Genomic DNA, 13,523 nt, shown 5'->3' on the forward strand with positions numbered 1-13,523 from the left:
TGTTTGTTTAAAAGGCCAACACTGATCCATAAAAAAAAAAATATATATATATATATATATACATTTCAACCTAATTTTCAAATTATTTTGTCAAATCCATGAGGGTTTTCTGTACTTGATACAAATCATGGGGTTAAAAAATGCTTTTAAAATCATCTCATTAACTTTGAAAAAAGGTAAATGGAAAATACAGAATTATTTTCCTTGATTTCCGAGTCAGTTTCATTTTCTTCTATTACTTCTCGTCAAACTGGCATAAGTGATTCTTTAAAAAATTTCTGATTTAAATTTGAAAATATTTGCAAATAAATGTGTCCAATCAATGAAGAATGGAGGATTTATTATTTAAAAATGTAATTCCTGTATTGTGTTATGGTTTCCTCTCAAGTTATGACCACAGCAAATAGTAACCCAAATGTTCAAAGGTCTTCAACTGGCAGTCCTTGCTTGTATGAAATTTGCCTGATGACATCAGGCTAAAAAAGCTTCTTTAGATAAGGACACATTTACTTATCATACACACCCCACACTCTGTACTGATCTACTTCATTCTTCTTGAGGACAGGTCTGTCATAGTCAACTCTGTATGCCCGGCACCCATCACTGTGACCAGAGCACAAAACGTGTGTTCATGTTTGCTCCACGAGTGCTTCCATCTGAGAATGGTCCTTGTGAGATAATTGCTGGAAGTCAATGGGATTTCCTTCTCCGTTCTTAAAATGGGCAGAGAAAAGTCTTTTATGGTTATCATCTCCTGGGACAGCACAACCCACTTTGCCAAATTCTAATAAACAACAGAGTTCATAGCCAACCCTTGAGGGAACTGCAGGAGAAAGTTACTGTGGTGGTCCCGGTTCGGATCTCTGGGGGGCTCAGCTGGCGGTTTCTGACTAGTCCATGTCGGAAACAGCCCTGCTTTGTATCTATTGCTTGGAGTCCTCCATCTGGGGCAGCCTGCTTTGAAAGCCAACCTAGGGTCACTCGTGGGACCTATGCTCATTCTTGCTTTCCATACACAAAGCAGAAAACTTCAAAAATGCTACCCATATCATCTGTTTTCATGATTTAAAGAATTCAAACTTTGATACGTTTAAAATGAGAAACAGTAGAACTTTTTTTACACAGAGATAGTGCTAAGTCTTATTCCTTAATAACTTAAGCACTGCTGTTCAACAATTTCAAAATACGCTTATTTGCCAAAGCTATAGAAGCCCAAACCACAGAATCCCATCTGAAGATGTTCATCCACCAACCTGAACTTTGCACATTAAATCAGAAAATTAGGGCTTGTTTCCTCTAATCTCTGGGGGAAAAAAAGAGAGGGTTTCAAAGTGCCTATTCTATACTGCACTCCAAACGATACAAATATGTGTGTGTGTGTATATATATACACACACACACACACACATATATATGCGCACGCACACACACACATACACACATATAGTAAGCCACCTTAATATATCAAAAAATGAGTTATTGTCGTAGCACTGGCAATAATCTCTTGGAATAACACTGTTTTCTATTCTTTTTTTCTTTTCCTATAACTGATAGATACGGTTAATGGCTCTCATAAGAAAGAGGCATGCAAATTATAGATGTGTTGCCTTTGACTGCAAATACCTTTTTGGCAGGGACTAACAGAATCCTCAGGTTACTCACTTTTTGAATCTTTTCTTGTCAACTTGGCAGTCCCTTTTCCTAAGTTAAGAGCTTTTTGTATATGCTGTTATTAAGGTTACTAGAGCAAGTATCCATTTTACTTGCCATCAACTGACCACTGCTGTTATAGCTGCTGGGATCAGAACTTTCTCTGCAGCATAAGATACTGTAGAGGTGCCTCTGGCACTCGGAGGAAGCGTAATAGTAAATCAAGGGATCAATGCAACAGCTTAGGCTGCTGACACAGACGCACAGCAGGTAGGCAAAGTAGGCAGCCTCTGCCGTGGAATCTTGGGAAAGGAATGAGTAATGCACAATCAGGAGGATGTTGGTGGGTCCAAAGCAAATGATGAAGATGCAGAAAACAGCAAGCGACAGGAACAAAGCCCGGGACTTCTTGCTCCGGTTGGCAACAGTGGAGGAGCTAAGGCATCGAATGATAGACACATAACAGACTGTGGAAATGATTAGTGGTACAAAGAAGAAGACAGCAGAAAAGGCTGAGAAGTAATAGGCATAATAGCCTTCCAGCAGGGTTTTATCGAGCACATCATGGCAGGTGGTTACGTTGAGCCCCAGCACCTGGCTGGTTTGCTCCTTGAGGAGGAGAGGCACCACCCCGGCGATGGCCATAGCCCAAATGGCCAGACAAATGAAGGAGGCTCTTCCCAGCGTGCGCCAGGAGAGGGACTGGATGGGGTACACCACAGCCAGAAACCGGTCAATGCTAATAACTGTCATGAGCATGATGGAGGCGTACATGTTACAGTAAAACGCTGCTGTGACGAAGCGACACATCTCGGACCCAAATTTCCAATCACTGCCGGAGAAGTAGTAGCTGATCTTGAACGGAAGTACTAACACAAAGAGCACGTCCGCCATGGCCAGATGTAACATGTACACCACGGCAGGCTTCTTGATCTTCATCCTCAGGATGAACACAAGGATGGCCATGACATTCAGAGGAAGGCTTATGATGAACACGCCAGTATAGACGGAGGGGATAAAAAGCGTCAGCCAGGCGCTGGTCAGATATTCTGAGGTCTCTTTCGAGATGGACGGATGGGGCAGTTTTTGAAGAGGACGGCTTCTGTTAACAAAGCTTAATCTGTCTTCAGGGAACCCAATTCCATTTTTTTCCTCATCGTCCTCCACTGGGAATGGTTCATATCTGTCGTTGGTATTCTTGAAAAAAAATGACCGGATACCCACAGTAGCATTGATTGCTTTTGACTCTTAAAAAAGAAAGAGACAGACAGACAGAGAGAAAACAATTTAAATAGGCAAATTAGAGATTACATTTTACTTTTATTTTTTGTGTTCTTACTAGGAGACTGGGTGGTAAAGAGCAAATAATGCACAAATGGGTTACAGATCTTATCAGGGAATTAGCTAACTCAAAATACTGTACAGCACTTTTTGCTGGCACAAGGAAACACTTAAAACTCTGCTCTTCAGAAGGACAGAGGGCAATGATACGCTTTCGGAGATATACTCTGAAGACATCAGGAAAGGATGAGTGCCTGACGTGAAGGAAAAAAGTAGCGACTTCTTTTCCATACTACCTGCCGTCTCTATAAACAAATCACTCCCAGGCTCTATGACTTCGTTTTCCTCCACAGGCCTTCATGTGTATATTTTTTCCATTTAGTTTGCAGACCCCTTGAAACTCATCCTTCCCAATGGAAACATCTGCAGGAAGGTGAGGGGATTTCCTAAGCTATGGAGCCAGGGCCAATTCAGAGTAGGACTGAGGGCTCCCATTTCCATGGCCATTGTCCATGTGACAGTACTTTTCCTCTACTATCTCTAGTTTGTTTATACAGTAGGATGTCCCAAATGTCTCATTACACTTGGACCCAAACAACAGTCCTTTGGGTCATCTTCTAATATAACCACAAGATGTGCACCACCTAGGACATCCTCCTGTCTCCTTCCTGAGCAGGTCTGTGGAGTAGCAGATGTTCTGGACCGGTGGCCTTCCTCAGTTCAGTTCCAGAATGCTACATGCATCAAGGCAGATGCCAGGCTAATCAGGCTTTTCTGAGTGTCAACCAGAAGTCAAAATAAAGGCTCAGTTGCAAACGTCCACCTTTTATCATTCTCTTCCACAAAAAGCATCCATTTAAAATGTTCATCAAAGAATGACAACACTTTGCTGGAATTCCACCAGCTTTTTCTTTTGGAGAGCTTTGGCTAAAATTCTGCCATTGAGGAGAGTTGGACAAAGAACCTTTGTTGGGCCTTGGGAGGCTGAGAACTGGGGAGGGAAAAGAAAACACAGAGGAAGAAGGGCAAAGCCTCCATCACTGAAAGTGTCCACAGCAAAGGTTGGACATGCAGGTCCCTGAGAAGTGACGTTAGAGATTTAAAATCTCACTAGCAATTGGATAAATACAGTGACTTTTCAAACTTTTGTTCTTATTTTTCAGTGGTGGACTCTTTGTGCAAACAAAAGCTTACAGAAAGGCATAACGCAATACAAGAGTTAGTGTCCCACCGGACCCAACCATCCCTTAGATAAAAATTACAAACTCTTGACCTTCTGCCTCCCTCCAGTCAATGACCTGAAGGCATTTAGATTCATCAGATGGTACTGGGGAGAAGAGGAATGAATCTTGAAATAAAGGACGGTGCCCAGTGACTTTCTTGTCTTCTTCACTTTCTTGTTTAGCTTGAGGAAGGCCAAAATCAATGGCACAGAGGATAGCTAAAGCTAAGACAGAAAACCCAGTTTTTGGCCTGAAGGACCAGAAGACAGAGTTTGGGGCAACTCTAGTCACTGGAAAGTGAGGAGAGAATTCTAGGAAGGAAAAAAGTCAGAAAGGGGAGCCCTAAATTACAATGTGCATTTGCCTGAGCCTGCGGCTGACTCTGGAACCACACACATAGAAGCGTGCAAAGCAGCCCTGCTAAAGACAGAAGAATCGAAGTGATGTTTTTGCTCAGGATGGAGAGTTTGCAGTTTGAGCCCAACTAAATTTATTGCCTGCTAAGGCAGGAACACCACACTTCTTTGGAGAAATAAAACAAAATCTCAAGTCTGTAGAATGGTAATGTCCAGGATAGAATCCAAAATCATTTGATACAGTAAGAATCAGACAAATGTGACGCAGTCTTTAAGAAAAAAGATCATCAGTGGAAACCAATCCCAAGATGATGCTGATGTTGGACTTAGCAGACAAGGATTTTAAAGGGTGTGTTGCAATGAACCAAAGGGAGATTTATTTCATTGAAATGAATGAAAAAATAGGAACTATTAGCGAAGAAATCCACCAATGGAAATTCTAGAACTAGAAAATAAAGTACAATCAATTGGCATCTATTTCCAATACAAGGAGCAAGGCTAGAGTAGAACAGGGCCTGGATGTGAAAGGTTGAGGTGAGGTTACCTCAGCAAGGTCCTAAGTGGGCTCCTGAGGGTGTCCTGAGTGGCCTAGGACATCTGTCCCCGGGACAGATCCCTGTTCCCAGGACATCTGTCACCGGGAAGGACAAATGTCTCCAGTGATGAGCTTCTGAAAAAACACGTATGTCTTGATTGTTCCTCAAGGATAAGAAACCATTCCTATTAATTTCTGAGTCTCCAGTGCCCTGCACATAGTAGGTGCTCCTTAAATTGGCTTTTAATCCCTGATTTGCGTTCTAATGTTGACTCTGTCAGGAGTCACTTAACCTTTCTGAACTCAGTCTCAGAATCATTAAAATGGGATTCCAACACCGGTCTGGCCTACAAATCTGGAGCCATGTGAAGTAGGACATATGCTGACTTTGTAAACTATAAATATGAATCCATGTAAGAAGTTAATATCATCCTCCTTTGACTTCAGGGCAGCTTGCTTTTAGACTCAATTATTTGCTCACTTTCATTTATTTATTTTTAGAGTTTATTTATTTTGAGAGAGAGAGAGAGAGAGAGAGAGAGAACGTGCACACATGGAAGGAAACGAGCAGAGAGAGAGGGAGAGAGAATCCCAAGCAGGTTCTGCACTGCCAGCACAGAACCTGATGTGGGGCTCAATCCCACAAACTGTGAGGTCACGACCTGAGCCAAAATCACGAGTTGGAGGCTTAAGTGACTGAGCCACCCACATGCCCCTACTCTCAATTATTTTAAATTAAAATGGAATCTATGCACCTCTTCCCTGTTTAGCAGTATTTAATTTTTCAGGATGATGAGGAACATGAACAGGCTGTAAAGTATATAGCCCCACCATTCAGAGCTGTATGTCAAATTTCAAATTCACAGCCTTTTCTAGAAGTCTAACTTTCTTCCCATTGTGATGCATCTAACTTACTCTGCGTGCACACTGACCCAGTCATGTGGAGGCCTGACACCCATAAGGACAGCCCATGTGGGATGTGAGGCTGCCTTGGAGGTCGTACTGAATGTGCCGGAGCTGAAGGCAAAGAATGAATGGATTCTGGCATTATAATATCACAAAGATAAGTGTCCTTAAAAATGCTGACCCAGGGTTGCCTGGGTGGCTCAGTCGGGTAAGCTTCCGACTCTCGTTTTTGGCTCAGGTCTTGATCTCACAGTTCGTGAATTCAAGCTCTGTGTTAGGCCCTATGCTGTCAGTACGGAACCTGCTTGGGATTCATTCTCTCTCTCTCTCTCTCTCAAAATAAATAAATAAAAAAACTCTAAAAAATGCTGACTCTGAAGAACCTTAAGACAACACAATTTTCCTCTGCAGTTTGGGAACCTGGCCTCATTAAGCACTTCTGTCACGCATGGAGGGACAAAGTACACACAGAAAGGCCTGCACAGACAGGTACGAATCCGGACATTACCTAGAGGAATAATATGAAAATTACTACACACTTAGAACTAAGCCTCTTAGATACTATCCCTTCATCTGAAAATAAAACTGTCATTGGGGTTTACTCTATATTTACTACTTTGGCATTAAGTATTTGCCTTTAAAAAAGTTCTTCCCTGGCTAAGCCTTTTTAGGCAGTATGGCTTTTATAACAGAAACATTATCCTCACCGAAACATGAAATTTTTACAGGCTGGAGCCCAGGAGGAATGTGTAATCCCTTGATTAAATATCATTATTTAAGGTGTCACCTTTTCTTGCTATATAAGTTTGATATTTTGGCTTCTGTAGAATTAAAAAATGTCAGCCAATTTTTTTTTTTAATTTAAGTATATACTGGCATCAAAGAAAGAACAAAAAACCAATTCTGAATAAATAGACATAACCAACTAGCTAAAGCCCCCAGACTGAAATTCAAGTGTGACTATCTCCCTTTTCCTCCCATCCTGACACAGCTCACAGGTCAAGGAGAAAGCGCCTGTCAGTTGCCAAAAGCTCTCAGAATTCATCTGTGGTTTTGCTGTTAAGCTATAGTTTCAAATATACACAAAAAGCAGCTCAGGTCCTAAAATCAGTTCTCATACTTCTTGCTAAGTTTCTCGCAGTTTAGGTTTCTCTGAAATGACCCTAGAGTTGTTTTGTGGTTCAATATAGCACACCGCTTAAATGCTTAAATATGGACTTTGTAACTCTGGAGAATTCTAAAAATGACAAAGGGAGGCAATGCTTCTTCTATCTTTGATGAGATCCAACCTGGAAGCAGAGTGGTGACTAGATGCGTTATCGGTCTTGGGACCCTGGGATTTATACCATGCAGCTCCGCTGAAGCACCAGCCTTGGCTCTGACTCAGAGCTCTGCCCTACAGGGCTTTTGCTTCAGAGAAATTAGCAAAGCAGAAGTCCTAGGGCCTTGCCCACATTCCCACACTGAGTAGGACAGTTGTACCCTGCACTTCTCCACAAGTGAGACAACACCAGACTAAAGAGGAGTAGAGAAAAAGATGATGGAAAATGAACAGAAACCTATTACTTCCATCAAATGACAAACAGCAAAATTATTACAAGACTCCACTGCCTCAAATGCAAATACACACCATTTTCCAATGCGAAGAACCAGTGCTCTTGAAAAAAATGGCTAGTTCCAGACCTGGAGTAGGAAATATACAAGATGAGCCTTGAACACCTTGGCAGAATGGCAGGGTCAAGTTAGACTCTGGAGTCTGGGCTCCCACTGGCCAAGGTGTAACAACTGATCACCAAAAGAATGACGACAAGGGTGACAGAAAACATCTGAAACATGTCATATACGTTAAGATCCCTGAGTTCGTAATGATACCCAAAGGAAAATGAAACCTTTTTGGTCACCTCTGGAGGGAATGAGGGGACCCTGTATGAAAACTGGTAAATAAAACCAAGTTTCAAGCATTTATCCTGCCTTTTCTACATAAATTATATTTCAGGGAAACAAAACAGTCAATGAGAGAAGGTTCTTCTTTATAAAATAATTCCAGCTCACAAAAGCAGCTACAATAACAGATTTAGGGAAGCACTATTTGGAAGCTCTTGGTGAAATAAGGGACTTAGTCTAATCAGTAGTGGTCACTAAAACCACTAGATGAGAGGTGAATAGAAAACTTCAGAACAGCTGGAGCAAGCAGAAAATGCCTCAATTGGCTGAGTCACCATTTTTTTTTTTAAGATTTAATTTTTATTTATTTTTTTCTACTGAGTAATCTTAAGATCACAGAAAGAGAGGCAATCTTGAGATGCATCAGAAGTACACAGGACCGGTGCTGATTTAGTCTTGCAAAAATCCAAACCCGAGTCTGATCAAGCCTGCTGATGTACCTACCACATGACAGAAAATACAGATGACTGACAGGCATGTGCTGAACAACCAACCCTACGTGACACAGCCGGCTGGGTCCAGTGGGCAGGGGAGACTCCACGACAATGACCCAGTGTCTTTGAAAAATAAACAGCCATGAAAAAGGAGAAGATGGGAAACAGTTACAGAGTAAAAGAGATTTAAGAGATGTACCAACCAAATGCAATGGTTGGCCTTGTTTGATCCTGATTCGAATAAACCAACTGTAAAGAGGCATTTAAGAGACAGCAGAATCTGAATGCTAACTGAATAGTGTATGATATAAAAAAGTTGATATTCATTTTTTTAGGTTATGTAATGGTATTATGGTTATACATAAAAAAAAGAGTTCTTATCTCTGAGGATATATGTCAATGTGTTTATGGATGAAATGATACACATGTCTGGGATTTGCTTTAAAACTGTCCAGTTAGGGAGGAAGAAAAGCGAGGTGTAGATAAAATGAAATATGGGGAATAATTACACTGTTCACTTCTGGGTATGTCTGAAAGTTTTCATAATAAAGAATTAAAAAGAAAGAACAACAAATATTGTATGCATAATTACTTGCTCCAAAAGCTAAGGACAAGGGTTCTTGCTTGTGTTTTTTTTTTGCTTTAGTCTTGAAGGGAAAAAATTTCATGAATGTTTAAATGAACATAGTTTTACATTTAATGAATTCATATGATACCAACTCCTCAAAGGCTTTTCTAGAATATGGAGGAATTGTTATGAAAAGCACATAACATTTGTTGAACACCTACTATGTGCTAGGTACTTCATAACTTACCTCCTGTAACTCTAACATTCCTACAAGATAAGTATTATAATCCTTGTTTCATGGACAACATGCAGAGGCACAGATAGGCTAAGTACCTAGTTCAAAGTCACACAGGAAGTAGAGGGCCCAGGATTTGAACTTAGATCTTCCTGGCTCCAAACTCATACCCTTTGAACCATACCACATTAATTACCCTGTCTCTTTAAAAGACCTCAGGGGCGCCTAGGTGGCCCCTTAGGTTAAGCGGCTGACTCGATTTAGGCTCAGGTCATGATCCTGCTGTTGGTGAGCTCAAGTCCCACATCGGGCTCTTTGCTGACAGTGTGGAGCCTGCTTGGGATTCTTTCTCTCTCTGTCTCTCTTTCTCTCTGTTCCTCCCCTACTTGTGCTCTCTCTCTCTCTCTCAAAATAAACAAATTCATAAAAAAAATAAAAGATTTGAGATTCATGACCTAGTCCTAAAACAATACAATTATTTTCCTCTAACCTTTTCACCAAACAAATGAATCTGCCCTTCCTTGTAACCACAGTGGACGGTACGTGACCAGGTGAATACGTAACTGAAGTTGATGATGCTCCTGATTACTGCTTGGGAATTCAGAAGTCCTGCTGACCTTGGCTACACACCAATCACATGGTAACAACCTAGTCCTCACAGACGCATCAGCTGTAGTACAGAGACGTTCAAGGACAAAACAGAAAAACCAATCTCTTTTTTTCTTCAACAAAAATTTTTAAAAATGCTTATTTTTGAAAAAGAGAAAGACAGAGTGTGAGCAGAGAAGGGACAGAGAGGGAGAGGGAGAGAGGGAGAGAGAGGAAGGCACAGAATCCAAAGCAGGCTTCAGGTTGCGTCCAGAGCCTGATGCGGAGCTTGAACTCACAAACTGTGAGATCGTGACCTGAACCAAAGTCTGACGCCCAACCAACTGAGCCACCCAGGTGCCCCGGAAAAACCCATCTTTAAAACAGTGTTCAAGATAGGGCAGAAGCAAAACCAGTACGTGAACAAAGACCTCTGTTCTGGGAAAAGTGGAATTAACTGTAGAATGAGGTGAACACTGACTGCAAGGTTAAGAAAAGGTTGCCAGGATCAGAGGCTGCTTCCCTCCTACCTCACATCCCGGAGCAGGGACTCCCCTGGAAGCACAGGAGAGCAAACTTAAGAGGAAGCTGGGACAGGAGGTACCGAGGAATGTAAGATAAAAGCAACCAGACAGTTTCGATGTCGGGGCACTTGAGGCTAGAGGAGGCACAAAGAAGAAAGAAGAGGAGTGCGGTCCTGGGGCCCTCCTGGAGGCCAGGGCCTGCAGTGTGGGGTTAGGGCGCTAGCCGGCCTCTCTGGGAACCACTTGGATTTCCTGGCTCTTCCCATTTCTCCAGCCTGTTTAGTCACACAAGTTAGAAGCCCTGAGCTCCGTGTCCTGGGAACGCGGCTCTCTGTAACAACAAGCTCGAGTGAAACCTAATTCACTGTAAAGGATGTTAATACTCAGCAGTTCCTCCTGGTACCAAGCTGTCTCTGTCCCCGGCCCCACCCAGGTCCTACTGCAGTTTGTAAACCTGAAGTCAAAGTGGATTCTAGACTGTGAGAGAAACGATCATGAACAGCACTTCGTGGAAAGCGAACTCTTCTCGCAAAGCAAGTAAGGTTGTCAATCCTGCTAACCATGGGACAGTTCACTGCGCCTGCTACACTATGCTTTAAATGATGGTGAAGACTCGATTATGGTTATGAAATCAATTTACAAGGCTTAACAAGCATAAAAAGGGTAGAATAGTATAGAGAACACAGGACTTCATAGCACAAGGTAAAGGTGAGTAAAGTTCGGTAGAACTTTTATGTCTGTGTAGACACAACTGCCCATACATCTTTACTGCAGACACACACAATTGCTGTGTCACAATGGAAAGTATATTTCTTACTGTTAGCAAAAAAAGGAAATACTGAAAAACGCTATTGTACAATACTGTAGTACCTGACTTCTAATTCATCATGGACTTGAAATACAGATTACATCATGTTTTTCTTAAAATTAAATAAATTTGTTTTCAAGTGCAAATTACAGGTTATTCCTGTTATTTCAAAAGGTTGGTTCTTTCGAAAGTAAATAAAGAATCCACAAAGGCCCATAATGGCCTTTAGGTGACAAAATGTCACTGGATGCCTTGGGCTAGAGAAAAAGGAGGCTATAACTTCCGTGGGTTTCTGCAAATTCCGTCACAGGATCAGCGTGGGAGAGAGGTTGTTTGGAGAAACTGGAAGCTCATAGCCAGAAAAAATAGTCTCGGCCCACAGGGAGAGCTATTTGCTCTGACAATTCTGGGTATAAGCAAGAGAGGATAAAAGGCAGAATGAAAAAAAAAACCCCTGAAAATAGGGAAAGAAACAAATTTCTGAATGTTGAAACCAAAACCAGGATCATAGCAAAAAATAAACCAAGCCTATGGTTCCTCGGACTCCTCCTGAATGTTTTCCTAAGTACGCACAGCACGGGGAGAACCTGCACACTCATGAAAACTAGTGAAAGGAGAGTCCTCCAGAGCCAAAAGGCTCCATACATACACTGTATGATACGATTTATACAAAATGCAGAGAAGAGGGCTGCCCGGCTGGCTCAGTTGGTGGAGCTTGTGACTCTTGACCTTGGGTTGTGAGGTCAAGCCCCAAGTAGGGTGCAGAGATTATTTAAAAAGTAAAATAAAATTGGGGCACCTGGGTGGCTCAGTTGGTTGAGCATCTGGCTTCAGCTCAGGTCATGATCTCATGGCTCGTGAGTTCTAGCCCCACATCGGGCTCTGTGCTGACAGCTCACAGCCTGGAGCCTGCTTCCTATTCTGTGTCTCCCTCTCTCTTTCTGCCCATCTCCCACTTGCTCTGCATTTCTCTCAAAAATAAATAAAAACATTAAAAAAATAAAATCTTAAAAAAAAGAAATGCAGAGCAGAGGTAAACTCATACAGACAAAAAGCAAATCTGTGGTTGCCAGGGGCTGGGGGGAGAATGGGGGCTTAAGGGGTTCAAGGATTGTTTTGGGGTGATGAAAATATTTTGGAAGTAGACAGAAGTGGTGGTTATACAACACTGTAAATATACTGAATACCACTTAACTAAGTGCTTTATCAGCTCTTAAAATGTTTACTTATTTTCAAAGAGAGGAGAGAGAATCCTCCCCGCTGTCAGCGCAGAGCTCAATTTGGGGGATCATGACCTGAGCTGAAATCAAGAACTGGAGGCTTAACCTACTGAGCTACCCAGGCACCCCTAAACTATATACTTTAAAGGGGTTAATTTAATACTCTGTAAATTTTGCCTCAATTAAAAAATTCAGGACAGAAAGAAAATGGGAGTTCTGAGGGAAAAGAGGGATGTGTCTAAACAGAGGAGAGCGGGGATGATTAGAAACCCAGGGTCCCAGGAACTCCATTGTTTCTGAGTAACTCCACTCACTTAAGGCTCAGCTGAGTTCCAGTGTGAGGGTGACAAGGACAAAGATAAACTGAGTGAGGGAGGGGGAAGGGGCAGAGAGGGCACTGGGACAGCTGGCCAGAAGCACTTTGGAAAAGGAGCAAATTCAGAGCTGCTGAGAAAGTGCAAGTTAGGGTTCACAGCACACCAATCCATTTAGACATAAAGGGCTGAGAAATACTGAATTAGAAAGAAGGAGAGAGAGGTGGAAAGGCACCCAGCAGAGAGGACATGAGACTATTCCTGAGAAAGGGCCCCCACGCCTCAAAAACATTCCCTCACACAAAGGAAGAGTGGACTAATTTAGGGAGGAACCTATTATGTCTATATGTTCTATAAAAATAAAGTCAAAGGCATAGGGGATGAAAAAAGTAAAGGAGGGAAGGAGAGAGAGAGAGAGAGAGAGAAGGAAGAAATTAATTAAGGTAGATATTAGAGTAGAAATCAACTTCTTGCTATTTCATAAGAAAGTTGGCTTTCAGGCTTTATAGAGGTTTCTGGTCTGCTTAGCGCAGAATCGTTGTCCAGTGTGTGCCTTTTATTTAGGCTTAAGTCTCTCAGTAATAGCCAGCTAATCAGCATATTCATGAGTAGGGATGCATTTATGGGCTGTCTTATCATGCTTTTGCAAAAGTAAATGGCAAGATACCACAACCCAGGCATAAATGTTCCCCAAACACCTCCATGTGCTAGGCCTGGGCTACAGACCAATGGGGTGCAGAGTTTGCTCTTTAGGGTTTCTGGAGAACACAGGAGAGTTACTCTTCTCTACAGGGGGGTATGGACGGCTTCCTCTCTATGGGGGGTGGGGTGGGGGACAGAGAAAGCCTGCACTTAGGAAAGACAGGCCTGTAGTCAAATACCAGATCTACTCTTTGCTAGACTGGTGACTTAATCATCTGGGGTCTGTTTACCTACC

General features: G+C 42.2%; 1 protein-coding gene across 1 annotated transcript; it reads right to left on the reverse strand.

Moving 5' to 3' along the window:
* Positions 1-2,707, reverse strand: F2R (coagulation factor II thrombin receptor). Its single transcript, XM_077759908.1, has one exon. The coding sequence runs from the start codon at positions 2,614-2,616 to the stop codon at positions 1,702-1,704; it is 915 nt and encodes a 304-aa protein (XP_077616034.1). The 5' UTR covers positions 2,617-2,707; the 3' UTR covers positions 1-1,701.
* Positions 2,708-13,523: the final 10,816 nt, after the last annotated feature.

The sequence above is a fragment of the Crocuta crocuta genome, unplaced genomic scaffold (assembly GCF_008692635.1).
Source record: "Crocuta crocuta isolate KB4526 unplaced genomic scaffold, BGI_CrCroc_1.0 scaffold162, whole genome shotgun sequence".
NCBI classification, from domain to species: domain Eukaryota; kingdom Metazoa; phylum Chordata; class Mammalia; order Carnivora; family Hyaenidae; genus Crocuta; species Crocuta crocuta.

Coding starts and splice junctions, on each gene's coding strand:
- F2R (XM_077759908.1), bottom strand. CDS start 2,616: ATGGCCATCCTTGTGTTCATCCTGAGGATGAAGATCAAGAAGCCTGCC.